This window comes from Parasteatoda tepidariorum, chromosome 2 (assembly GCF_982258835.1).
Source record: "Parasteatoda tepidariorum strain Cologne lab strain chromosome 2, Ptep-v5.0, whole genome shotgun sequence".
Taxonomy (NCBI): domain Eukaryota; kingdom Metazoa; phylum Arthropoda; class Arachnida; order Araneae; family Theridiidae; genus Parasteatoda; species Parasteatoda tepidariorum.
In genome coordinates, this window is record NC_141756.1 from 87701146 (window position 1) to 87728045 (window position 26900).

General features: G+C 29.2%; 3 protein-coding genes and 1 long non-coding RNA gene across 5 annotated transcripts in view; 3 read left to right on the top strand and 1 right to left on the bottom strand.

Annotated features, from left to right (window-relative positions):
- Window positions 1-738: 738 nt before the first annotated feature.
- Window positions 739-3128, top strand: LOC122270204 (uncharacterized). Its single transcript, XM_087157683.1, has 2 exons — window positions 739-2308; window positions 2412-3128. The coding sequence occupies exon 1, from the start codon at window positions 833-835 to the stop codon at window positions 2306-2308; it is 1476 nt and encodes a 491-aa protein (XP_087013809.1). The 5' UTR covers window positions 739-832; the 3' UTR covers window positions 2412-3128.
- An 11660-nt stretch (window positions 3129-14788) lies between these two features.
- LOC147815892 (uncharacterized) lies at window positions 14789-18686 on the bottom strand. Its single transcript, XR_015431439.1, has 3 exons — window positions 18313-18686; window positions 15705-15854; window positions 14789-14913 (listed from the first exon to the last, which is right to left on the bottom strand). It is a non-coding gene; the product is annotated as an uncharacterized LOC147815892 (long non-coding RNA).
- A 2701-nt stretch (window positions 18687-21387) lies between these two features.
- Window positions 21388-26900, top strand: part of LOC139425048 (caltractin-like) — a 28786-nt gene continuing 23273 nt past the window's right edge. The window contains exon 1 of one of the 2 annotated variants that reach the window (XM_087157686.1): window positions 21388-21449. The gene's annotated coding sequence lies outside the window, so the exon portion shown is untranslated. The remainder of the gene's footprint in view (window positions 21450-26900) is intronic. The other variant, XM_087157687.1, reaches the window with a different exon arrangement.
- On the top strand, window positions 21420-25871 carry LOC107443957 (uncharacterized). The gene has a single exon (XM_087157682.1). The coding sequence runs from the start codon at window positions 22833-22835 to the stop codon at window positions 24480-24482; it is 1650 nt and encodes a 549-aa protein (XP_087013808.1). The 5' UTR covers window positions 21420-22832; the 3' UTR covers window positions 24483-25871.

The following is a 26900-nucleotide window of genomic DNA, read 5'->3' on the forward strand; positions in this document are numbered from 1 at the left end:
GTGATTTTTTCTGTTTGCACTGGGAAAATATTTTCTTTATAAAGTTTTTATAATTTAATATTCGTAAATAGAATTACACTTTGTTGTCTTTCTTGTATTTATGTTAATGAATATGAGCTTACTTTTCTTGTGCATGATAGAACATTGATATCAAAATTGGAAATTAAAGTTGTTTTTTTTTAAATCTTTATAGATAATTTCAAACCTTTTGAGTCAGTGAAACTGAAAAAAAATTTCTTTGTTTATAATGAACTTTATTTCTGCAGTGTCTTTGTTTATTAAATGCTAATACAATCAAATTTGATAATTTCACAATCATAATAGTTAATATCATAAAGTAAAATAAATTAATTTAGTTTTGTACCTTGATATGTTCAACAAAAGAGAAATATTAAAGCTGGTTATGAAAAATAAAAAATGTTTACATCTCAATTTAATTTAAATTAATGCTTTCAAAGATGCACCTATTAACAAATCAAATGCCTGTTGTAAGGTGACCATATTTCTACAGTATTATACTTTATTTAATTAATAATTAAGTCAAACTAAGTGACTTGATACAGCATCTCTTTTTTGTATCATATGTAATTAAGGCCTAATTTAATTCAGAACAAGTATCCTGTAAGTAAACCTTATTCTTGTTATTGTAACAAGAGGTTTTCAGGAAAAAGTTCGACTAAACACTGTGAAATTCTTACTGGTGAGAATACTTTTTCTTGTTGTATATGTAATAAGATATTCCCAATGAATTAACACAGTTGTGTTCATAGTGGGGAAAAACCTTATTCTTGTACTATATGTAATAACAGTTTTTCAGGGGGGAAAAAATAATATGACTAAGCACAGTCGTGCTCATACTGGTAAGATACTTTTTTCTTGTACCATATGTAATAAGAGTTTTTCACAAAAAAGTCATCTCACTACACATGGTCGTGTTCATACCGGTGAGAAGCCTTATTCTTGCAGTTTATGTCATAAGAGTTTTTCATTGAAAAGTTATCTGAGAAAACACTGTCGTCTTCATACTGGTGAGAAGCCTTATTCTTGTAGCATGTGTGATAAAAGTTTTTCATTGAAACGTTATCTGAGAAAACACAGTCGTGTTCATACTGGTGAAAAGCCTTATTCTTGTAGTTTTTGTAATAAAAGTTTTTCATTCAATTGTAATCTGAGAAAACACTATCGTGTTCATACTGGTGAGAAGCCTTATTCTTGCAGTTTATGCCATAAGAGTTTTTCACAAAAAATGATTCTGAATCAACACAGTCGTGTTCATACTGGTGAGAAGCCTTATTCTTGTAGTATATGTAATAAGAGTTTTTCACTAAAAGGTAATCTGACACGACACAGTCTTGTTCATACTGGCGAGAGGCCTTATTCTTGCAGTTTATGTAATAAAAGTTTTTCAATAAAAAGTAATCTAAGAGAACATGGTAGTGTTCATAGTGGTGAGAAGCCTTATTCTTGTAGTATCTGTAATAAAAGTTTTTCACGAAAAGCTAGCTTGACACAACACAGTCGTGTTCATACTGGTGATAAGGCTTATTCTTGCAGTTTATGTCATAAGAGTTTTTCACAAAAACTGATTCTGAATCAACATAGTTGTGTTCATACTGGGGAGAAGCCTTATTCTTGCAGTATATGTAATAAGAGTTTTTCAGAAAGAGGTAATCTGACAAAACACAGCCGTGTTCATACTGGTGAGAAGCCTTATTCTTGTAGTATATGTAATAAGAGTTTTTCACTAAAAAGTTATCTGAAAGAACACAATCGTGTTCATACTGGTGAGAAGCCTTATTCTTGTAGTATATGTAATAAGAGTTTTTCACTAAAAAGTAATCTGAAAGAACACAATCGTGTTCATACTGGTGAGAAGCCTTATTCTTGCAGTTTATGCCATAAGAGTTTTTCACAAAAAATGATTCTGAATCAACACAGTCGTGTTCATACTGGTGAGAAGCCTTATTCTTGTAGTATATGTAATAAGAGTTTTTCACTAAAAGGTAATCTGACACGACACAGTCTTGTTCATACTGGCGAGAGGCCTTATTCTTGCAGTTTATGTAATAAGAGTTTTTCACAAAAACTGATTCTGAATCAACATAGTTGTGTTCATACTCGGGAGAAGCCTTATTCTTGCAGTATATGTAATAAGAGTTTTTCACTAAAAAGTAATCTGAAAGTACACAATCGTGTACATACCGGTGAGAAGCCTTATTCTTGCAGTTTATGTAATAAGAGTTTTTCACATAAAAGTCATTTCACTAGACATGGTCGTGTTCATACTGATGAGAAACCTTATTCTTAGTTGGTTTATGAAACGTTTAAAGAAGTATCGATTGCTTCATAAAATCAATTCCTTGTTCTTCAAGGCAAGTTATTTAAATATTTGCTGATCATAAATTTTTTTAATCACCTTTGAACGTTTTTATGCCTATATTCGACCAAAATTTGAAGAATGCACAAGATTACACAAACTCTTAAAAAATAATCGAAATTAGTAAATCATAAAAAGTTTTTTTTTATTCAAAAAACTATATAACCATATAATTAAATTTAATAAGGAAATATGCAAATGGTTTTTATTTGTCATTTTGAAATAACTCCCCAGTTCATTAAAACAAAAATTTTGTCATGAGGTTTTTATGTATTAGTGTGTGATATTAATTTATAGTTCTTTTCTTATAATGGTTCAGCACATCTTCAATATCTTGTTATAAATATTTCTATTTTTTTATTAATGGTTAAAGAAAATGCACGTTATTTAATTTTATACTTATACTGTGTATTTTATTTTTTAAACTATCATAATGATGTTCATGTGAGGTGATTTATCGTCACATTTTATGTAAAGTAAAAATTTTCAAATTTTTTAACAATCATGTTCCTAATGTTGAATAATCTATTTTTTGTTGTGTGTGTGATAAAATATTTTTACAAAATAGATAGCTTTCAGGTTGCTCATAGTCGTGTTTATTATGGTATAATCTAACTTTTGTATGGTGCGAGATAATATTGTACTTATTGTCAAATGAGATTACTCAGCACTTTAAAAAGTTGAATTTGTAATTCTGGATAATGTAATTTTTGTGTGTGTGTGCGTAATAAAATTTTCTCATAAAATAGCATTCTGGTTGTTCACTGTCATGATTATTATGGTGTGATTTACTATTGGACAGTCCACGAAGAAAAAAAACGAATCACCCTGAATAACTTTCGTTCTAATGATCGGATTTTCACGAACTAAGTGTCAATCTTAATGGTTCCTGGGGGTGACCTCAAATATGCTAATTAATTACTGCTAACTAATAATTAAGTTACGAAATCAGACACAAAAACGTACTTTTTCTGAATAAACATGTATTTTTTTTTTTTTACATATTTGGAATCTAGACACTTGAATTAGGGGGGGGTAGACAAAATTTCAAAAAAAATTGTGTGGTAAATTGGGTAGCAATAAAGGTTTATATATTTAGCGATAGTCCAGAAAACAGCCAAAAAAAGTCGTCTGCGCAAATTAATATTTTAAGATAACCCATTGACTAATTCAAAAAAGGAATGCTTAATTTTACTAGGTTGCTAGGCAACCACGCTCTGACTGTAAAAAAATTGAAATAATGTTTTGTGATTGCTCGGAGAGGTTTAATTAATTGTTAATAGAAAATATCTCGAAATTTCTAGGCAATAGACAATTTTTAAGCTGATTTCTGTCCAAAAAGCAAAAAAAAAAATTTTTTTAATGTCCTTTGAAAAGAAAATTTAAATCTATTTATAAATTATTTATGATTTTCTAAGTTTTTAGAATTTAAATACACGAACTTTTAATCTGATATTATTTAGATTATGCTGTTTTTGCTAAATGTATCCGAGGATTTCATACTAAAATCAAATTAATATAACTTATTATAGCTATATACAAGATTTTAGTGATAATCATTTTTGTAGCCTAAATCGAGTCTTCTAGACAAGAAAGTTTGAAGGGAAAAAAATGCTTGAAAAATAAAATGTAGATTGTATAGTAATTCGAATGCACATTCACAAGGCTTTCTATGATTTACGATATTTCTTTTTTCTATAACTTAAGGAATTGCTGAATATTTAGTGGCATTTTAAGAACACTGAAATATGTTATATTTAAGAATAAGATATTGAAATAATATGTTGCATAGTGTTTGATTCATTGTTTAAAAAATCGCTTCATTCTGCTGGATATTTAGGTTACATGGTTTTCTTTGGATAAAGATGATTAGCGAATAGCATCCTCATGTTTCGATACATTCTGAAACTTACTTTCGCAAATTCACCATACAATGTCGCACAGCATATTCTTCAATTACGATAAGCTACATTTACCACCAAATACTGCTACTATAATTATTTTTGTTTTCTTATATATATCTGATACTTTCTTTTTAAACAGAGCTCGTAAGATACTGAAATGGGGGCACAAAAACTTAAAAGATAAAATATTTAATTTCATTAACTCAAAATATCTGGTCTCAAAATTTTAATTTTTAAGTTAAATATAACTTTTACAATATTGATGCTCTTACGTTTTTAAAGACCACATAAATCCTGTTAAAATATTAAAATGCACATGTTTACTTTAACGAGAGTAAAATCCTTATCAAAATAATGATCAAGACCCTAATGTAAAACAGTATAATTGACGATATGGCTCAACTGACTTCAAAACATATGAAGAGGGAAGTAAACGTCAACATGTTTCGAGCGTTTAAATATAATCGCCCATTCTCAAGACTTGTCAAGCTTGAATAACTTGTGACTTTTATTATTGGACGCTCAAAACATCAAAATCAAAAGAAATTTCGAAGATACATTTACATAGGCCAAAAATTTGGAAAAAAGAGGAAGGTTAAATCGAAAGAAATAAATTACTTTTTTGCATTAACTTCAGAAAAAGAACGAACATTTAAAAAGATTGAAAGAGCTGAAAAAAAAGTTAAAGCAGAAAGCATGACGAAGAGAAAAAAATATTTAATAAGACAAAAAATATGGGGAAAAGAATAAACAAAAAAGTGATCTAATTATAATAATAATAAAAACATCATCGGATTACACAATGATAAACATTCATAATTTAGAATTGACTATTAAACTGCGAGGAAAGAAATGAAAAACATTTTTTTTTTTTAAATTATGTATTCAAACATATTTTACTTTCCATTCCATGACTGAAAAAAAAGTAAAATTTTCCACGTTAAGTGTGGTTATATGTTGTAATTCCAAGAAAAAGCTTGTTTTTAGACGTGTGTGGCCTATGGATTCCTAAAGAGCATCAAACATTCTCAAAATTAAGTGTTCATGCACTTGAAAATTTAGTATTTATTCACTGGTAAGAACTGTTCCTTCACTTGGTTATCTTACTACTTATTATTTAAACCACCAAAAGCTTAAAACAATATTATGTAAGTTATCTAAATTTTTTTTTTTACATAATTTGCATTTAATAACAAATATGTCGACACCATCATTTAGCTAAAATTACAAATTTTGAAATTTTTATGATTTTTTTTTAAAGGCAAGCTAAGCTTAAGTGTTCATTCATTGGTTAGTTTACCCTATAAGATGTTGAGAAATTTGCGATGTTGTGAGAGATGCTTAAAAATGTTGACTACGGGTTTTTATTAATATTTATGAAATATATATTCAAGAAATTGATAAATATATTATTCCAAATCTATTCATAGTATGTATATTATTGAAATTGTATCAATTATTGGGAAAAAAGAACTAAAAAATAAAAAATAATCACATTAAATAAGCACAATCTGGTGTATAATCATATTCTATCAGAAGCACGCTTTTATAAAACTAGACATTCGTTGAATAAAGTGTTTTTTATTCAAAATGTTTTATTCAGATTTCTTTACTAAATTGCAAACAAATTATTAAACGACTAAAAAAGAAACATCCTATTTTATAGTTTGAAAAAAATAAAAAGATTAGCAAACGATTATTAGCGAAAAAAATATGAATGAAATTTTACGCTACGCGCTCGAAGTCAAGTTCCTCGCAAGTTTATCACATTTTAATATTAATCGCCTCATTTAATTATTTCTTTATTGTCGTCAAATTATTTTTTTAAAAATAATTAATTTTAATTTTTCTTAGCTTCCAATAAATAAAAACAGTTGAAACTTTAGATTTTTCAATTGAAAAATAAGTAGATTAATATGGTATAAAAAAATTCATGCCTTATAATTCAAAATTTTTTCATCCTCAATTTAATTAAATAATAAAAAATAATTAATAATTATTAAAAATATTTTTTTCGTGAAATTATCTTTGGGTAAATGAGTTTTATGAGTGGGGGCAATTTTCTTTTAATTGCTTTAATAGCTTTGAAAATATGACTAAAAACGTAAAAAGTGAAATTAACATTAAGGGATACGAACTTTGGATCGCTCTCCTGACTAAACTATGGGGACCATATTTCCCAGATTGCGGCTACCCCCTATATTTTGAAGGTTAAGAATCCAAATATGTAAAAAAAAATACATGTTTATTCAGAGAAAGTACGTTTTTGTGTCTGATTTCGTAACTTAATTAATAGTTAGCATTAATTAATTAGCATATTTGAGATCACCCCCAGGAACCATTAAGATTGACACTTAGTTCGTGAAAATCCGATCATTAGAACGAAAGTTATTCAGGGTAATTCGTTTTTTTTTTTTTTTCCGGACTGTACATGATGCAATGTATGAAAAGTTGAATTTATTGGATTGAATAACCAAACTTTTGTACTCGGGTGAGCGTTGCATTTTGAACCAGTTAGAATAATTGTGGCATCTAGTGGTGAACTTTTACTTTCAGTGCATGTAGTAACCTGTGACAACAGTTACTAACTGATATTATTAATCTTTTTAGATTTACCAGCTATGTGCTAGAAAACTTGCTGCAGATTTTCTATTTGCTGAATAGTTATCTTTCAATCTATTTGATTGGAAAATAATTATTCATAGTTCTTAATTTACCTTAGTTCTTAAAATAATTATCAAAAGTATTGAGTACTATCTGCCTTTAGTGGCCAGCTTGATCACTTTCAAAATTATTTTGTGTAACATACATTACTCCATAGTAATAGAAGAGACGCTTTCAGTTTTTGACATTTTTTTAAATTTCTCAAAGAATACGGAGACTATTATTTTGTAATTTAGAGGTGTTTAGGTCATGCAATTTTTCATACTTATCAATAAGTTTCAAAGCTTTCACTGGTTAAAGGGACTGACATTAAATTACGAACGAAAGCAAGGATTTTTGAACAACATGAAAACATAGCAATAAACTGGTAACTTGCAATGATTTCTTCGGTTGTTGTTTTCAATAATTGAATTAAATTTTGCTCACTTTGCTTAAATATTCATCGAATTATAATTTTTATGTATAAAAATTATTTTTTGGCTTTTAACTTCAAAATTACTTAGCAAAATTTTCAGAATAATTTTTAATTAGTAACAAAATTATTAATTTAGGATTAAATTTGTTAGAAAATCGCGCAATATCTGAGCCTGTAGCTTTTTCTTACTTCGCATGTTCGAAGAAAAGTTTTTAAAAAAATTCTTAAAATGTCGTAGTGAAATGTTGTACTATTTAGTTGCTGATAAAAAAGTCCGATTCGAATATCTTGAACATTGAAAAAGTTTTGAGCAATTTTCTATTCACTTTTCGTTATTTTTTAAAGAAAGCTCTGAATGATTATGGATTTTCCACAAATTTTATTTTGTACTGTTAGATAAAATTTACTTAAAATGGCAGCGTATTTCATCTGATCATCTTCCATAAAAGTATGTTTTCTTTCTTTATACCATCACATTGCAGTGTACGGACGACTATTGTAATGTATTGTTTGCTATTTAATTTTGTCCTATGCAAAATGAAATTTGTTGAAAACTCCTTATCATTTAGATTTTTCTTTTAAAAAATACAAACACTATTTAGGAAATTTCCACTAACTTAGTGAATTTTTAAGATATTCAAATCAGAGTTATAGCCAAAGAAGACGAAAATATATAAATAGTTTATTAATATGGCCATATTTTTACAAATATTTAAGCTTGGTCTACGAAATTTTTTGCAATATAGGCTATCGCAACGCGCGAATACGCAATCTGGAGAAAAGACCGGTTCCCTTGCTTTGGCCCTTTCTCCTCTTTTCAGTTGTATCAAAATGTACTGGCTCTATTTTCACCTTTATTAATATTTTTCGCATTTAATTGTTAATATTTTTTCAAATTTCCATGACGCTTTCTTTTAGAACTATGTTTAATTTAGTTTTAATCTATTTGAAAATCAAGACAGAAACTAACGTACTTCATTCTTCTATGACTCTCAACAAGTTAATTGGGAAAACATGCCAAGTATAGAGCTATAGGTAAAGAGTTCTCTAAGCCACCTGCGCAGAAGCAGAAAGTGCCTGAAACTGTAACTTACGTCGCAGAACAAATGAAGTCCTGCTGAACAATATGTATCTTGAATAAGTGATAGCGTTTTCCTGCGATAATAATTTAATTTACTAATTATTCATCGTCATTTACAAAATTTTACACCTCAAAAGTGATTGAAAAAGTTACAAATAAAGAATGTTTGCCTTGGTTTAAAATTAATGTAGAGTATCTGCGTATGATCCTGTATTTTAATAAATGAAAATATGGTATTTTAATGTAAAGCTCACTTTTTTTTGCTGTGAACTGCTTGCAGAACATTTGTATAAATTAATAAGTCCTGTTGCAGAACATTTGAAAATATTCTGCTTCTGGGGCCACCTGTAACCCATTTGGATCGCCAATAATTACTAATAGCCAGTGGCGTGCAAACCTTTTTTTTTACTAGGGGGGGGGTAGCCAATGCAAAGTCATAAACTTTGCCGATGTAATATTTTAAAATTAGTTGTATGATTTTAATATTGTATTTTATCTCATTGTAATTATTTAAATTATTTCCATTGTTTATGACGACTATGTTTAACTATTACATTCACTCCAACAAATTAGTTAACAAAAAAGATTTATCACTCGGAAACAAATTAAAAAGCAAAAAAGTTCATTAAAATTTAATTAATTAATTTTGTAGTTTTACTCCTTTAAATTATTTTAATGCTGAGTTAGACATTTTATAGATACATTTAATGACATAAAATGGTTTTTCGCTCCTCAAGAACATTGAATCAAGAATAATTTGTGTTTTTCATTTTGATTCTAGATAGATTTGAGTTTGATCATAAATATAAACTTTCAGTATACAAAAAGGGAGAATTAACTTTATCATATTAATTCAATTTTAATGATAAAGCGCAAGGTATAAAAAAAATTAAAACAAATGGATGACGTAAAAGAGATTGATTTTTCAAATTGAATCTTATTTTAAAATTACTTTGAATTTTAAAAAGTCTTCTGATTTTTCTGGTTTATTCCAAGGTAAAAATTGTAGATATATTCAAAGAAAAATATATTTATACAATTTAAAACATATAAATGTGCAGTAATTCAATGAAGTCTAATTAACTTTATAGTAATTAAATTTTCATGATAAAGGACAAGGGATGAAAAAATTAAAACAAATGAAGGAATTAATTTTCATTTTAACAAGTCTTCTGATTTCTCTCTTCTCTGGTTTATTCCAATGTAAAAATTACGTTTACATAAAAGGAAAAATATATGCATATACACTAAGTAAAGTATATACACATATATAACTTCCAGCACTAATTACTATACTACTTTTCTAAAAAAGTAGCACAATACCCTACAAACTGCGATAAAAAAATTGCGACTACAGTCGTTTCTCTACTCCTAGAGCGCTACGTTCGTCCACTGATTTAGTCCAATAATAGTACTGTTCTGTTACTTTGGAGAATCTCTGCTCTCTAGGTAAGACCGGGAACTAACCGGTTTAGCCACCCTCTTTATGATCGGTTAATTTTCAAGAAAATGGTCATAAAAGTGCCTATTTCTTTTATCCAATCACAAATACACGTATTTGATTAGTTCTGACATCTAGTTTAAATCAAGCTAACTATCTACAATTACCTTAAAAATATCCTGGTACTGCCATCTGGTGTGTAAAATGAGAAATAAAATGATTTCCAGGCAAAAGAAAGGAATTAGTTCTATTCTTATTGGCGCATTAATACTGAACACTCCAGCCCGGAAATATCACGGGAGCGAGAAATAGAAGGCGAAACCTCACCCCGTCATTCTCACGGGAGTGAGAAAGAGTCTATACTAATTATTATGTGAGTCTATGCTTGGTCCCCGACAGCTGCGGTGCAACAGAAGAAGAAGAGAACTATAATATCATAGACGTGTATAATTTTCTTTTTCATATGAAACAGAAATGTCTGCTTCTTTTTTACTGCATTTCTAAATTTGCCATAGAGTTAGAGTTGTACCCGGTCTCATCCTACTAGTTGGGAAGGACTCGTAATGTGACTTATTCTAAAAAATAAAATAAAAAAACATTTATAAAAAAAATTGTACGTCTCTGACTTTTCAAGAGTGATGTATTGTATACAACTAAGCAATAATTATAGCTATTAAATTTGGCTGTTTCTGGAACAACTACATAGAATTTCCAGCTCCTATAATCCTATTGTGATAAACAGATTGTGAGTAAATATATGAGTTTGTCTGTCTTTTAATTATAAACTTTAATGATTACAAGGGTTTAATAATATTTTTTTTATAAATACCATGGCTAATTGTACAATATATCAAAAATATTTCTATTAAATATTAAGCTCATCGGGGTAATAGAGTACCGTCCACGAAAGGGGGTTTCGGAAAACTAATTTTCTGATTAAAATGTCAACATTTTTGTTTAAAATTTTTTTTTAGAAATACTGTTTAAATTTGTTGTTTGACATGTGTCCAACATTTAAACAAAATATTATACTATGAATAAGAATGTGGTTAGTAAGTGAGAAGTAATTATACTTCTTAATAATGTATAACGTTTCTTTTATATTATGTGATACTGTAAACCGGAAACGGTTTTATCTGTCTTGAGTTTTTTTATATTTTTCAAAACTTCGATATAAATGTTGATTTATGTCTCGTAATATCTTTATTTTTTCATTCATTCTTTTCATTTTTGGTTATTTTTAAAATTAAGTCAAGCGGCAGCTGATAAAATGCAGAATATGAATAAATTTTTTACAACAATGGATAAATCTTTAATATTTAAAGTAAATTAAGTGAAAAAATCGAAAGAAAAAAAAACACTTGAAATTGCAGTCATCGAACAAATTAGAATTTTGAAAAAACTGAGTTAAATTCATAGATTAGTTTCCTTTTCAGTACAGCAAATTTTATCTCTGTAGCTGCGCATTTCAGAGGAATGTCGTCAACAAATATAGTACTTTTTTACTACACGGTTTAAGTGGATAATTCTCAAATCGAATCTTAATTTTTTTTTAATTCCATCTCACTCCCTGCACATTTTTATATCAAACTTCATTGTTTCAAAATTCTAAAATTAATAGTTCTTGCGCAGCAAAACAAAATGTAACGAAAACCAGAAAGCAGTCAAAATTGAAATAACTCTTGAATAAATTGGAATTTCGAAAAAAAAGGAAAGAAAATCGTGTAATTTCATAAACAAAAATGGCCCTTTCAGCACACCAAATTCTAACTTTAAAGTTGTATTAAGTTTCAGAAATGCTGTGTTATGACAGAATATATGATCAATTTTGTGATGGACAAGGCCCCAGTTTTATCACTAACAACCCAGACCCCTTTCAAAGATGTTGTAAGTTCCATCTAGTACAGTGCGGGGGGGGGGCATCCTGAATGTCTTTTAATCATCACGCATTAGCATCTGAATGGTTCACTGATGTGCAAGGATAGCTCCAGACTTTGCCCGACAAGGGGTCATGTCTTCCCCGATAGGGTGACTCAAACAAATTAATTCAAAGCATTTAAATTAAAACGAATTTTATGATTTAAATTTTTTTCTCACATCATTTTTTTCAAGTGTGTTTCTAAGAATCTAAAATCACTAAAATTGATACAATAATGTGCAGATTTATTTTAATGTAAATTTAAATCGCATTATCCTTTCTGTTGTCGATGTATTTTGTACTGTATGGCAGCGATTCTCAACCTGTGGGGCGCGCCCCCCTAGGGGGGCGCGAGCACGCCAGAGGGGTGGCGCGAGAATATTCAAGAGAAAATATTATTTAAAAAAAATTGATTAACTGGATGAAAGGAAAGCGCACATATACATTGAAAACAAAATACATTTTGACATATTAATAACTTATTAAAGTGAAACAACTTATTAAATCAAAATTTAAGGTGGGGATCCAAGGGTGGTTTGGCCTTAAGGATTTTTTTATAATTTTCTGATTAAGTCTGTGTATCTGAATTTTTTCTGTAACATCTTACACCTATCTCTAATATATATCACGTATACTTTTAATTGTAAAATAAAATTTCATTTATTTTATTGTACAATTTTAAAATTTTAGCTTAGGTGCAGAAGCTTCTGCACCTAAGGTTTCGCACAGGTGCCAAAGGTGAGCCATGTTTTGAAATCACTTTTTCACTTACTCAAATTATCTTTAGAAAAAACACTTGGACTGGCAAACTTCTTTGCCAGCATGGCTAAATGATGTTCAATGGTTACTACAAACGTAACTTTCATATATTCTTCTTCAGCCTTATAAGTTTTAGTACAATTATCCACATTTGCAAACATTGTTAGGTTTTTTTGCTTTAAACTTCTGCCCCACAATTCTAATTTTCTACAAAAAGCATTAACTTCATCACTCGTATCCAACATATGTGTATTTGCTCCTTGGAGTTTAAGATTCAAGTTATTTAATTTCTCGAATATGACGACCAAGTACCTCAATTTCATCACAAATAAGCAATAGTGTAAATTCCCGGTTTCCGGTCTGTTATCTTTTAAGAAAATGACGATTTCTTCTCTTAATTCATGAGCACGTTGCAAAAATTTCTCACGTGATAAACATTTTGCCTTACATTTAAATAGTAAATCTGAATGTTCTGAACCCATGTCATTACAAAGAGCAGAAAAGATTCTCGATCTCAGGGTTCTCATTTTTATATAATTTGAAATGGTTACAACCGCAGTTAATACAATATTTAAACCAGGACGTATTTCTTTCGAACCCAAAGCTTCTCTGTGGATCATGCAATGAGTCCAGACGCATTGAGGCGATTTTTGTTTTACTACCCTTATGAAAAAATCGAGGTATAAATGAGATATAAACAAGGTATATTTTAAAGGTATAAAGGAGGTTGTTATTTAAAGACGTCGTTGAGGTTGAAAAGGGTGCAAATGAATACCTCAAAACCAACCTCAAATATACCTTAATATATACCTCCAGAGGTATATATGTTTCAACTTGAGGTGTTTAATTTTACATCTGGGGAGAGGTAGATATTTACTACTTTAAAGTGTTTCATTTTCAACCTTAGGTTATTACTTATCAGCTTGAAGTATATTTATTTACACTTGTGGAAGTATTTATTCAACAACCTAAAGTGTGTCATTTTACACTTCAGGTTATTATAAATCAACCTCAGGTGTATTTTGTTCCACTTCAGGTAATTATTTTTCAACCTCAGGTATCTAATTTTATGCTTGTAGAGATATATATTTTTCAACGTATGGTGTGTCATTTTACACTTCAGGTTATTTCAAATCAACCTCAGGTGTATTTTGTTCGACCTTAGGTTATTACTTATCAGCTTGAAATATATTTTTTTACACTTGTGGAAGTATTTATTCAACAACCTAAGGTGTGTCATTTTACACTTCAGGTTATTATAAATCAACCTCAGGTGTATGTTGTTCGACCTCAGGTAATTATTTTTCAACCTCAGGTATCTAATTTTATGCTTGTAGAGGTATATATTTTTCAACCTGAGGCATGTCATTTTACTCTTCAGGTTATTTCAAATCTACCTCAGGTGTAATTTTTGATAGTTGGAAAGGTGATTTTTTACTAACGTAAGGTGTATTATTTTTCACCTCAAATATAGGTTTTTATGCTTGTAAAGGAAATTTTTTTAATCAAACTAAAATATGCCATTTTTCCCATCAGGTTATATTTTTTTATGCTAATGCTGGTAATTAAATATAATTAAAATGTTTCTCCTTAGACTGCTAATTTTTAACCTAAAATATATATCTTTTCACTTGTAGAGGTATTTATCACTCTGATGGAGTTTTTAATGTTACACATTAGGTGGTAATTACTTATTAACTTTTTACGGTCTGTCTTAATTTTCACTGCTAATCCTGATGCTAAGAAACTATTTTCTAAACACATAGGCGGAATACGGATGAATCTTTCTTTCGAAAGAATTTTCGACTGATTTCCATGTATTGTGTGAAGAAAAGTAAAATGCAATGCAAAGAATATATCTTCCTTTAATTTTGAAATACAACCCATTGGAATGTATTCTTCCTCACACAATTCAGAATATTAATTTTCACTTAACGCCTTTAATTTATAGTTTGTGAACCTTGTGCTAATTTGCAATTAAATAGTTAATAAAATTTATTAATCTTGAATTAACATGTAGAGTTGAATAATGTTAAGTATGCTGACTCATAAACCTTAAAAGAACATTTCAAATGTTTCTGTAATTTTAATAATTTCAATTAAACTATCGTGAAAAGAGGATACATTTGTTTCAGAAAAATGTGGGAACTCATTTATATAGAATAGATGTTAAAGGCGCTAATTTTTTGTAAAAGCGAAATAACAGCAAATTTAAATAATTTAGCCAGCTTACAAATAAAAACTTTTATTAACAAAAAAAAAATTAATTTTTCGTTCAAGAAATCAAAATTCTTGACAATTACTCTGCTTCTTCTGCAAGTTTGCTGTGCTTACGTTATTTGGAGCATTGGAACCTATAAATAAAAAATTTGAATTAGCGAGAGTCATATTTACATTGATAATGACAAATTTTAAAAGATTAGAATAATATTTTAAAGCTTATTTCGTTGCATAAATCACCTTTTATTATTATTTCTATTCAATTTTGAATAAATAAATGGTTTCTTTAGTAACAGCAGATGAATAAGAATAATAATAATGACCTGCAAAACTCTCCTCCCAGTATATTTCAATTCTTTATTTTGACTGTTTAAACATATCACTTAAAAAAGCTAATTTTTCTGTAAGATGCATATAAAAACTGCTGTAGAAATAACACGCTTATTGAAATTCTTAATTTTCCAATAATTCAACCGACCATTTTTAATTATGGATTGTTATGCTGATATTTAAATTTTTTTCTCAGCAAATTTTGAATAAATTCAATTACACTGGCCTGCTTGTTTAAATTTTTAGTCCAATTTCGCAAAAGAAATTGTACTAAAACCAATTCTCAATGCTGCTGATTCCGAAAATAATTGTCTATCACGTAAGGTTTTTAAAAACAAAAGGTCATTTTCAACCTTTTATTTAATGTGATCAAGAATCAATCATCTTTTAATAAAAGAATGTAGAACATCAATGTTTTGTGTTTTTCATGCCCCATCGAAATAAAAGCAACATTAAGTTTATATGTTTACTTGCCTGAGAGAATAATTTAAGATAATGCTATAAAATAATGTTTTCAAAAATCAAAGATCATGCAAACTTTATCAGTAATTTTTTAGGTGAAAAGATTTCATTGAATCAAAGGAGAACAATTTACTTGTCTTTTTTCTTTTTGGTGTATATTTAGAGTTACTCCCAGGGGAAGGCTCTCCAGTTACTAGTCTCCACTTCCTCCTAGCTGCAGAGCACGTATTATTGACAGCCTTATTCAAACCTTGAAATTCTGGATGCCATTTACGGAGCAGCTCTGTAAAAGTTGCATGTTCAAGGTGAGTAAAATCAAGTTATATAAAAGTTGCATAGCAAGTTTCATTTGGAAATTTTCAGATGAGATTTTTTTTTAAGAAATTGAAGGAAATTGAAATATATATTTATATAACTTTGATAAGTTACTAATGTTGACAACAAAAATCCAGAGTCAATAATACTTTTAAACTTTTTTAACTACAATATAAGCAGATTACGTATAGGTTCACCAAAATGATTTTAATATTTAATTGAAATAATAAAATTATTTTTTTGGAATAGCTGTCTCAGTAAATTTGTTTTATACAATATTCTTTGTGGATTAAAGATAAAAACTATTTTATTAGAGCACACTATTTATACGAAAAGTTTTCATGTTCTTTTAGTCTCTTTACGAGTCTTCACGAGTCTTATTAAAAATAAATTGAAAATCATTCCAAAATATTAAACTGCATCATGTTGATCTAGAATAATATTCAAGATTTTGCCTTAGCGGACTAAAAACTAAAATAAAACTAAACACAGTGGCGCGACAGCCCATAGAGGGTCAAGGTCTACTGTGCCCATTTCAGTTTTCTTGACCTTGGGCTCTGGGATGCAGAAGCAGATGTTCCGGTTAGGTGGTCAGCCGAACGCGGAACCCCCAGTGTTTAGTTCCCAAGCATGCTTGGTACTCATTTATCGACCCACTGAAGGGATGAAAGGCTGAGTCAACCTTGCCCGGCCGAAGGATCGAACCCAGGACCTGTGGCACGGAAGAGCGGGGCGTTGCCTTAGTGGACTAAACGGACAAAAAGTTTGAATTTTGCATGAGAATTTTTTAAGTGGATGCCAGTTTTCCTTCACCTATAGTTGCCTTTTTGCTAACTAACTTCAGATATTATTTAATAGGTGATACACATACAAATACTTTTAAGATACTCAACTAAACCAAGCTTATGTATAAAAGGGCAAGTAAACTTAAACTAGGCTGCATTAATTTCTTCGTAAAAATTTTAGTAACTTGTACTTGTCAGAATTCAATATGCTGTTGCTGGAATTATTATGGTGTTATTGAAGAAATGATTTCTGGTGAAAAGATGCGTTCTCTTAATCTTAATTTTAATGTTGAACTAAGCCATATTACACAAGTAACTAATTCTGGCAACTTTAACTTAATTCCTGTGACAAATATATCTTCTGTTTGTATTTCCATCCAGTGCGATGACACTGGAAAAATTTATTTTGCTAATGTGGTAAACAATCTAGAATTAGAATAACTTTTTTCTCTCTAGAGGCAATGTATATGTAAGTTCAGTAATCCCCGCTTATATATAATGTAATCGTAATTAATATCAATCACTTATTATTACCGAAATTATTCGGTTCTGATTTTTTTTCATTGATATTATAGTTTTCTGTGATCCTTACATAATTTAATGTTATTAGAATTTAATTTTCAAAATTCTTTATTTATTAGCGTTATATTTTTATTTACTCTGCACATTTTAAAATAAAAAAAATTCTTTTCTTTCTCTGCGATAATGTTAGAATTTCCAAATTCTCATCATTTCTGGAGTTTAAAAACAAAATATTTTTCAGATTATGAAAATTTATGAAGTTTGCTTTATTAATTTGTGAGGGGGGTTAAAAAATTAGTTCACTAAAATTAGCTTGAATCTTATCTCATATTACATATATTTTTATTAAAAAAAATTTCAGATTTTATTAGGAATTCTCATATATTTTTTTATGAAATTTGTTGATTTGATATGGTAAACTTGTTTCCTACCTTAGAATCACCTGTTAATAGTAAACATTAATTTAAAAAAATGAATATTTACTTCGAAAAACAGGATTGTTTTTTTTCTTCATGTTTGTAAATATATATTTTTATGAAAATGCAACTTTTGAAGAAATATTAAAATTTTTGTGTGATGTATTTACCCTGATTGCAATTTTTATTGTATATGTTTATTTTATTAGTTAAATATGTATGTTAGATTTTTGTTGAAGGCAACAAATATGCATTTCGTTCCTTACAATAGTATTGTTTATTTGTTTTATTACCTGCAATATATAAAAACTGTTAACTTTCAATTTTCAGTGATTTATTTATAAGAGAAATTATGAACCTTTTACTCAATCAGCTTGCATACTGCTACGTTAAAACATGTACATTTAAGCAAAACAAAAAGAATAGTTATATTTGAATAAATTACAAACAATAAAATATACTGTGCGTAACCTGCTGTAACGATTCACCAGTAACGTTACCCTAAACAGCGACGAGAAATATTTAGATTGATCTGTCTTATTGCTAAGCCTACAACAATAGCCTCAAAGAATATCCTCCGACTTAAATTATTTAAGATCAGGACGCGTCTTTAAAACAAAAATAATGAAATTTAAGTTTGAAAATTGAAGCATATTTGATTAAAAGTGACAAAGCTAAATTAATAAATGTCAAGCACACTTACCGAATTTTAAAGAAACTTTCGATTGTAAACACACACGCCATTTGCCGGCTAGCACGGAACTCTGGGAAGTGAGCTAGTTGATATGAAGTGTACTTTAAACAACCTTAGGTATAAATAAAATGACTTCATACATCTCAATAAAGACCTCACTCTCTTTAGTTGAAAAAAATTATATTTTTTATACCTCGTAAATACCTCTTTTGTTACAAGTGTAAAAAAAACAACCTGGTGAACCTTAAAAACTGCCTCATGATTCTGGTTGATATGAAGTGAATTTTAAACAACCTCAAAATAAGCTTAGGTATAAATAAAAGGACTTCATATACCTCAATAAATATCTCACTCTCGTTAGTTGAAATAAGGTCAATTTTTTTATGCCTCAAAAATACCTCTTTTATTACAAGTATCAGAAAATCAACTTGATATACCTTAAAAATCATCTTATCAGTCTGGTTGATTTGAAGTGAATTTAAAACAACCTCAAAATAAGCTTAGGTATAAATAAAATGACTTCATATACCTCAATAAATATCTCACTCTTTTTAGTTGAAATAAGGTAAAAAATTTTACACCTCAAAAATACCTCTTTTGTTACAAATGTAAGAAAATAAACCTGGTATACCTTAAAAATCACCTTATCAGTCTGGATGATTTGAAGTGAATTTTAAACAACCTCAAAACAAGCTGAAGTATATATAAATCAACCTCGTACACCTTAATTACAACCTTTACGAGGTATAATTTTTATTTCTGTTTTCTCTGCAACCTTAAATATACCTTAAATATATCTCAAAACAACCTTAATACCTCAAAAATACCTCAAATCAACCTTAAATATACCTTAAATTTTCATAAGGGTAGTGCTTGTATACTTTCGAACCTTCCGGATATTGAACAAACATATTCCGATGCATATTCCAGTGCATATTCCGATGCGATTTTTGCATTTTGTGTTTGCATTATTCATAACATCATTTAAGATAGCAAATAATGCTAGCGCTGTTGTTTTGAGTTCTATTGATTTGCAGAAAAGTAGTTCTACTACTGACATATTATCACAAAATCAAACATAGGCAATGAAATGGGCATCTTTATTAATATCTCTTGCTTCAAAGTTTATTGAAAACATTTTGTCACGCAACATCGAGAAAAGCTGACACTACATTTTCAGCTGTATCACCAATTCGACGAGCAACAGTATCATTTGAAAGAGGTATGGACTGTAATTGTTTTGAAAAATTAACTCCAAACATAGTTTCTACAATCTCAATTGCTGCTGATTTTTACTTTACTTTTGTTTTGGTAGTTAGTTAAAAATAATTTAAAGACAGAATTAAAAATACTCAATATACATTATTGTTGCATACATTTTACTGCAAGTGGGGGGGGGGCTCGATGAAAATTATGATTGAAAACTGGGCCGCGAATACTGAAAGGTTGAGAAACGCTGCTGTATGGTGCAATTTACCACAGATCGTAAGCTTAGAAATTACTTGTGTAATAAAGAAAAATAGTTGTAGCACTCACCGCTATTTGAAAAAATTTCTACACCTCTTACTCTCATAACGCAAAAATTATACATGCATTATAGTCAGTCTCAAAAAGAGTAGTAACGTAAGTACGAAAGGGTAGAAGATAGGACAGTCTTCTTGTGTCCTGAGAGATAGGGGTGTTGATTACAGCCATTCAACACCCCTATCTCTCAGGGGTGTTGAATAACTTTCCATATGGACACAAACAAAAGACTTGTCCCTCAAAATTTTCTGAGGAAAAATAAACAGGAAGATGGTGGTAAAGTGCAAGTAAAAAGAACACATTTTCGTCTTTAAGCTTTTAATTTATTCTCATTTACAAAAAAAAAAAAAAAATAGAAATTTAATATAAAAGCTAGAAATTTTTAAGAATGTAATTCAATTTCTTTTTAAGACTGTTGCGTTTTCCCGACGACATTTAAGTTAGTCCCGATAGGGGGGCAAGTGCCCCCTCTGACCCCCTCGTCTAATGCCCCTGCTGGTGTGATCTCACATATGTTAATTAATTGGACAAGACGATATTTTAAGTTACGAAATCAGACACACAAAAATTTACTTTCTCTGAATAAGCACACTTTTTTTTCAACTGATTTGGATTCTTGGCATTCAATATATGGGGGGGGGGCGCAGATGCAATTTGAGAAATATGGTCCCTATCAATAAGGTCCCAATAGTTGAGTGAGGAGAGCGATAGAAGATGGAAGGTTTGGACCCATTAATGTTTTTGCTTTCTGTGTATTTCTCCGTATCTTACCAGACTTTGCGGTTACCAAGATTACGGCTACCTCCACCCCAAAATTTCAGGGAACAAAAATACAAATTCATCTCAAGATCAGTTTATTAAATCAGAATTTATTCTGTGTGTTCTGTAGTTTTTTCATGCACTGCCTGCACAATTTGAGCGTAATGAAGTAAAAATAAATTAATGCCATATTAGAAAACTTTTGGCAGAAGAAAAAAAATTTACACAGTGTGTTAACAAATAAATGATTGTGTTTGATTGATAAAATTTTTTTTACTTATATATGAATAAAAAATATTTATTGCAGATAATATATATTATCTGCAATAAATATTATCAACGTCGATTGTATTAATTATGTAATTATTTTATGATTAAAAAAAAGACACTGAAAAAATTATACAAATGGCAAAATAAAGTTCATAATAATATTCATTAGACGTTTTACACTTGAATACACTTAATTTTTCCCACTTTTGACACTGAAAATAGATTTTGGTCCCACTGTGAACTGGTTTAATCCGCTCCATCTTCATTCCAAGTGATCTTTCAAATATTTCACGAGAAAAATAAATCCAGTTTCCTTTTTGAGAAAGTGCAGTTTCATTATGAGGAAATAAACGAAGATGATTCAAAACTACTGAAAACACGTATAAAAGTCTCGAAAAGTAGAATCGTTCCCTTGAACCAGAAATGAGTGCCTGCCACCCAATCGATTGTAAATAAAGATCGTGACGTCACGCGCTCATGCCCTATTGATGGAATTTAAAGTACTCTTCTCCGCGAAAGTTACAGTTAAGCTCACTCCATCCAGTTACCAATTCAAATATCGTTAAGCACTGACGCGAGATCCTGGAGATCAAGTGAGTAGAAGTAGGCAAACGATAATGTAAACAACTCTCATTGTTATTGTGTTCTTCTTTCTGGAAAAATTCTTTACCGAGATAACTGTATTAAAACATAATGTCTTACTTAGATCGAAGAAAACATTAGTTAACCATATTTGTATAAAGAAAAGTTTTGAAAAAATTGTTTTTGATTTGCAACTTCTTGGATCAAATTTATAAGCCTGCGTATTCATAATCTGACACATGTAAAGTGAATTACCCTCGTAGTAATGGAAACAATATAGAAAGCGTTTTAGAAAGGTTATTTCCATGCAGATCTTATTCATAGATTACCTTCTTTATACGGAAAAAAAAACTCGATGGGAATGATAAAATATCTTCCTATCTTTTTGCTGACAGTTAATAAAATTCATATTATGCGTACATAAATATTTTTTTAAAAATATTGTGTTTTCTGTACGATTTATATATCATTGTGATAAATTAATCGGATAAAAAGGATAATTTCGTATAGGAAAAAGGATAGGAAAAAAAGGATAATTTCGTATAAGTAACACTTTATTTAACTTTCATAGTTATAAATAGATTAAAATTACAGTTACAGATAATTAAGCTGTGTGACACTTTCCTAAAACATGTATGATAAAACATATTTAAACACAAGAATTTTGAATAGTGATTCTCCTGTTCACACTGAGAAAATATTTTCTGTATTCAGTTGTGCAATTTAATACTCTTGTATTTATGTTAATGAATCAGAGCTTGCTTTTCTTGTGCATGATAGAACATTGACATAAAAATTAGAAATTAAAGTTTTTTTTTAATTATATCTTTATAGATAATTTCAAACCTTTGAACTGAAAAAAAATTTTGTGCCTCTCTTCGTTTATAAAAAATTATATTTCTACTGTGAATTTGTTAATAAAATGCTAATGAAATCAAATTTGATAATTTCATGTTAATCATAGTTATTATCATGTTAATATCATAAATAGAAATAATTTAATTTGGTTTTGTATTTTGGTATGTTCGACAAAAGAGAAATATTAAAGTTGGTTGTAAAAATAAAAAAATTTTTACACCTCAATATAATTGAAATTAATACTTTCACAGATGCACCCATTAACAAATCATACGCCTGCTGTATGGTGATCATATTTCTACAATATTATATTTTACATAATTAAAAATTAAGTCAAAGTAAGTGACTTGATACAGCAAGCTCTTTTTTGTATCATATGGCCTAATTTATTCAAAATAAGTAACATCCTTTAAGTAAACCATATTCTTGTTATTGAAACAAGAGGTTTTTAGGAAAAAGTCCTACTAAACACTGTAAAATTCATACTGGTGAGAATACTTTTTCTTGTAGTATATGTAATAAGATATTCTCAATGAATGATTATGAAACAACACAGCTGTGTTCATACTGGGGAAAAACCTTATTCTTGTACTATATGTAATAAGAGTTTTTCAGAGAAAAGAAATATGACTAAGCATAGTCGTGCTAATACTGGTGAAAAACTTTATTCTTGTAGTATATGTAATAAGTGTTTTTCATTAAAAGGTAATTTGACCATTCACAGTCGTGTTCATACCGCGGAGAAACCTTATTCTTGTAGTATATGTAATAAAAAATTTTCACTAAAAATTAGTCTGACACGACACAGTCGTGTTCATACTGGTGAGAAGCCTTATTCTTGTAGTATATGTAATAAGAGTTTTTCAAAAAAAGGTCATCTGAAAGAACACAGCCATGTTCATACTGGTGATAAACCTTATTCTTGTAGTATATGTAATAAGAGTTTTTCACTAAAGGATAGTCTGAAGAGACACAGCCGTGTTCATACTGGTGAGAAGCCTTATTCTTGCAGTTTATGTAATAAAAGTTTTTCATTAAAAAGTAATCTGGGAAATCACTATCGTGTTCATACTGGTGAGAAGCCTTATTCTTGCAATATATGTCATAAGAGTTTTTCACTAAAGGTGATTCTGAATCGACACAGTCATGTTCATACTGGTGATAAGCCTTATTCTTGTAGTATCTGTAATAAGAGTTTTTCACAAAAGTCTACTCTGACACAACACAGTCATGTTCATACTGGTGAGAAGCCTTATTCTTGCAGTTTATGTAATAAAAGTTTTTCATTGAAAAGTATTCTGAAAAGACACATCCGTGTTCATACTGGTGAGAAGCCTTATTCTTGCAGTTTATGTAATAAAAGTTTTTCATTGAAAAGTATTCTGAGAAGACACTGTCATGTTCATACTGGTGATAAGCCTTATTCTTGTAGTATGTGTAATAAGAATTTTTCAGAAAAACAGAGTCTGAAAAGACACAGCCGTGTTCATACTGGAGAGAAGCCTTATTCTTGTGGTATATGTCGTAAGAGTTTCTCACTAAAAACTAATCTGAAAGAACACAATCGTGTTCATACTGGTGATAAACCTTATTCTTGTAGTATCTGTAGTAAGAGTTTTTCACAAAAGGATAGTCTGAACAGACACAGTCGTGTTCATACTGGTGAGAAGCCTTATTCTTGTAGTATATGTAATAAAACTTTTTCACTAAAATGTAATCTGACACGACACTGTCGTGTTCATACTGGTGAAAAACCATATTCTTGTAGTATATGTAATAAGAGTTTTTCGCTAAAAAGTCTTTTCACTATGCATGGTCATATTCATACTGTTGATGAGCCTTACTCTTGTAGTATATGTAATAAGAGTTTTTCGCTAAAAGGTCATTTCACTACGCATAGTCGTATTCATACTGGTGATAAGCCTTTCTCTTGTAGTATATGTAATAAGAGTTTTTCGCTAAAAGGTCATTTCACTACGCATAGTCGTATTCATACTGGTGATAAGCCTTTCTCTTGTAGTATATGTAATAAGAGTTTTTCACAAAAAGGTAATCTGAAAGTACACAGTCTTGTTCATACTGGAGAGAAGCCTTATTCTTGTAGTATATGTAATAAGAGTTTTTCACGAAATGGTAGTCTGAGAATACACAGCCGTGTTCATACTGGTGAGAAGCCTTATTCTTAGTTGGTTTATGAAGCATTTAAAGTAGTATAGATTGCTTCATAAAATCAATTTCTTGTTCTTCAAGGCAAGTCATTTAAATATTCATTGATCGTAAATTTTTTTAATCACCTTTGACCATTTTTATGCCTCTATCCGACAAAAATTTGAAGAATGCAAAAGATTACACAAGCTCTTAAAAAATAATTGAAATTAGTGAATCATAATTAGGTTTTTTTTTATATTCCGAAACCTATTTAACTAAATATTTAAATTTAATAACGAAATATGCAAATGATTTTAAATTGTCGTTTTGAAGTAGCTGCCCAGTTCATTAAAAAAACATTTTTGTCATGAGGTCTTTATGTATAAGTGTGTGATATTAATTTGTAGTTCTTTTCTTATAATGGTTCAGCGCATTTCCAATATCTTGATATAAATATTTCTATTTTTTTGTAAATGGTTGAAACAAAATGCACTTTATTTAATTTTATGCTTATACTGTGTATTATAACATGATGGATAAAAAAATTATGTTTAAAAAATTTGTCAAAAATATTTTTCCAGAATTATTAATTTTAGTACAATTTCCATATCTTGTACAAAATATATTTTGTAGGGGAAGTCCTGGTTTATTTGTATTTCTACCAATTCACATAAATAATGAAAGACTAGAAATTATCTAACTCTAAATATTTATTGAAAAGGACAAAACACATAAAAATAAAACAAGGATAAAAAAATACAAGAATTTGGAAGAGGGGGTTTCGGGCTCGAATTAAACGTCCGTGCTTAACGGCGGTTCCTGGCAGACTGTCTTAGTTCACCGCCAGAGGCGCTGTAGTGGGGGAGGAAAGAGGAGAGCTTGTTACAATTTCTGTTTTTTGTTCATAGACTATTAAAATAAAATGCACTTAATTTAAAATTGTATTTGCAACTTTTTTAATGAAATTTTATAAATTTGTAAAAGACATTCTTTAAAATTTGTTTAATTTTATTTTTAAAGACTTTTTTCAAACTATTATAATGATGTTCATGTGAAGTGATTTATTGTAACATTTTATGTAAAGTAATGATGTTCAACTTTTTTTAACAATCATGTTCCTAATGTTGAATAATCTTTTTTTTGTTGCGTGTGTGTGTGTAATAAAATATTTTCTGAAAATAGAGACAGGTTTCTGGTTGCTCATAGTCGTGTTTATTATGGTGTGATTTACTATTGTACATTATACAAAGTATGAAAAGTTGAATTCCTAAAATTGAATAATGTAACTTTTGTATGGTGCGAGATGATATTGTACTTATTGTCAAATGAGATTACTCAGCACTTTGAAAAGTTGAATTTATAAGGCTGGGTAATGTAAGTAACCTTTTTTGTGTGTGTGCGTAATAAAATATTCTTACAAAATAGCATTCTGGTTTTTCATCGTCGTGTTTATTATGGTGTGAGTTACTATTGTACATGATGCAATGTATGAAAAGTTGAATTCATTGGGTTGAATAACCTAACTTTTGATCACTTTCAAAATTATTTTGTGTAACATGCACTACCTTATATAGAAGAAACGCTTATAGTTTTTGAAATTTTTTAAAATTTCTCAAAGAATACGGAGACAATTATTTTGTAATTTAGAGGTGTTTAGGTCATGCAATTTTTCATACTTATCAATAAGTTTCAAAGCTTTCACAGGTTAAAGGTACCGACATAAAATTACATATGAAAACAAGGATTTTTGAACACCCTGTGACTGGAAAACATAGCAATAAACTTGTAACTTGCAATGATTACTTTGGTTGTTATTTTCAATAATTGAAATGAATTTCACCCACCTAGCTTAAATATTCTTAGAAATATAATTTTTATGTAAAAAAAAGTTAGTATTTAGTTGCTAATGAAAAAGTCTGATTCGAATATCTTCAACATTTAAAAAGTTTTTAGCAATTTTCTATTCATTTTTCGTTATTTTTTAAAGAAAGCTCTGAATGATTATGGATTTTCCACAAATTTTATTTTGTACTGTTAGATAAAATTTATTTAAAATGGCAGCTTATTTCATCTGATCATCTTCCATAAAAGTATGTTTTCTTTCTTTAGACCATCACATTGTGGTGTACGAACGACTATTGTAATGTATTATTTGCTATTTAATTTTGTCTTATGCAAAATGAAATTTGTTAAAAACCCTCTTATTATTTAGATTTTTCTTTTAAATACAAACACTATTTAGGAAATTTTCACAAACTTAGTGAATTTTTAAGATATTCAAATTCGGAGTTATAACCAAAGAAGACAAAAATAAATAAATAGTTGTTTTTTTTTAAATATTAATATGGCCATATTTTTACAAATATTTAAGCTTGGTTTACGAAATTTTTTGTAATATAGGCAGGGACCGATCAAGACAAATTCAGGCCCAAGGCCCACCAAATTTTCTGGGCCCC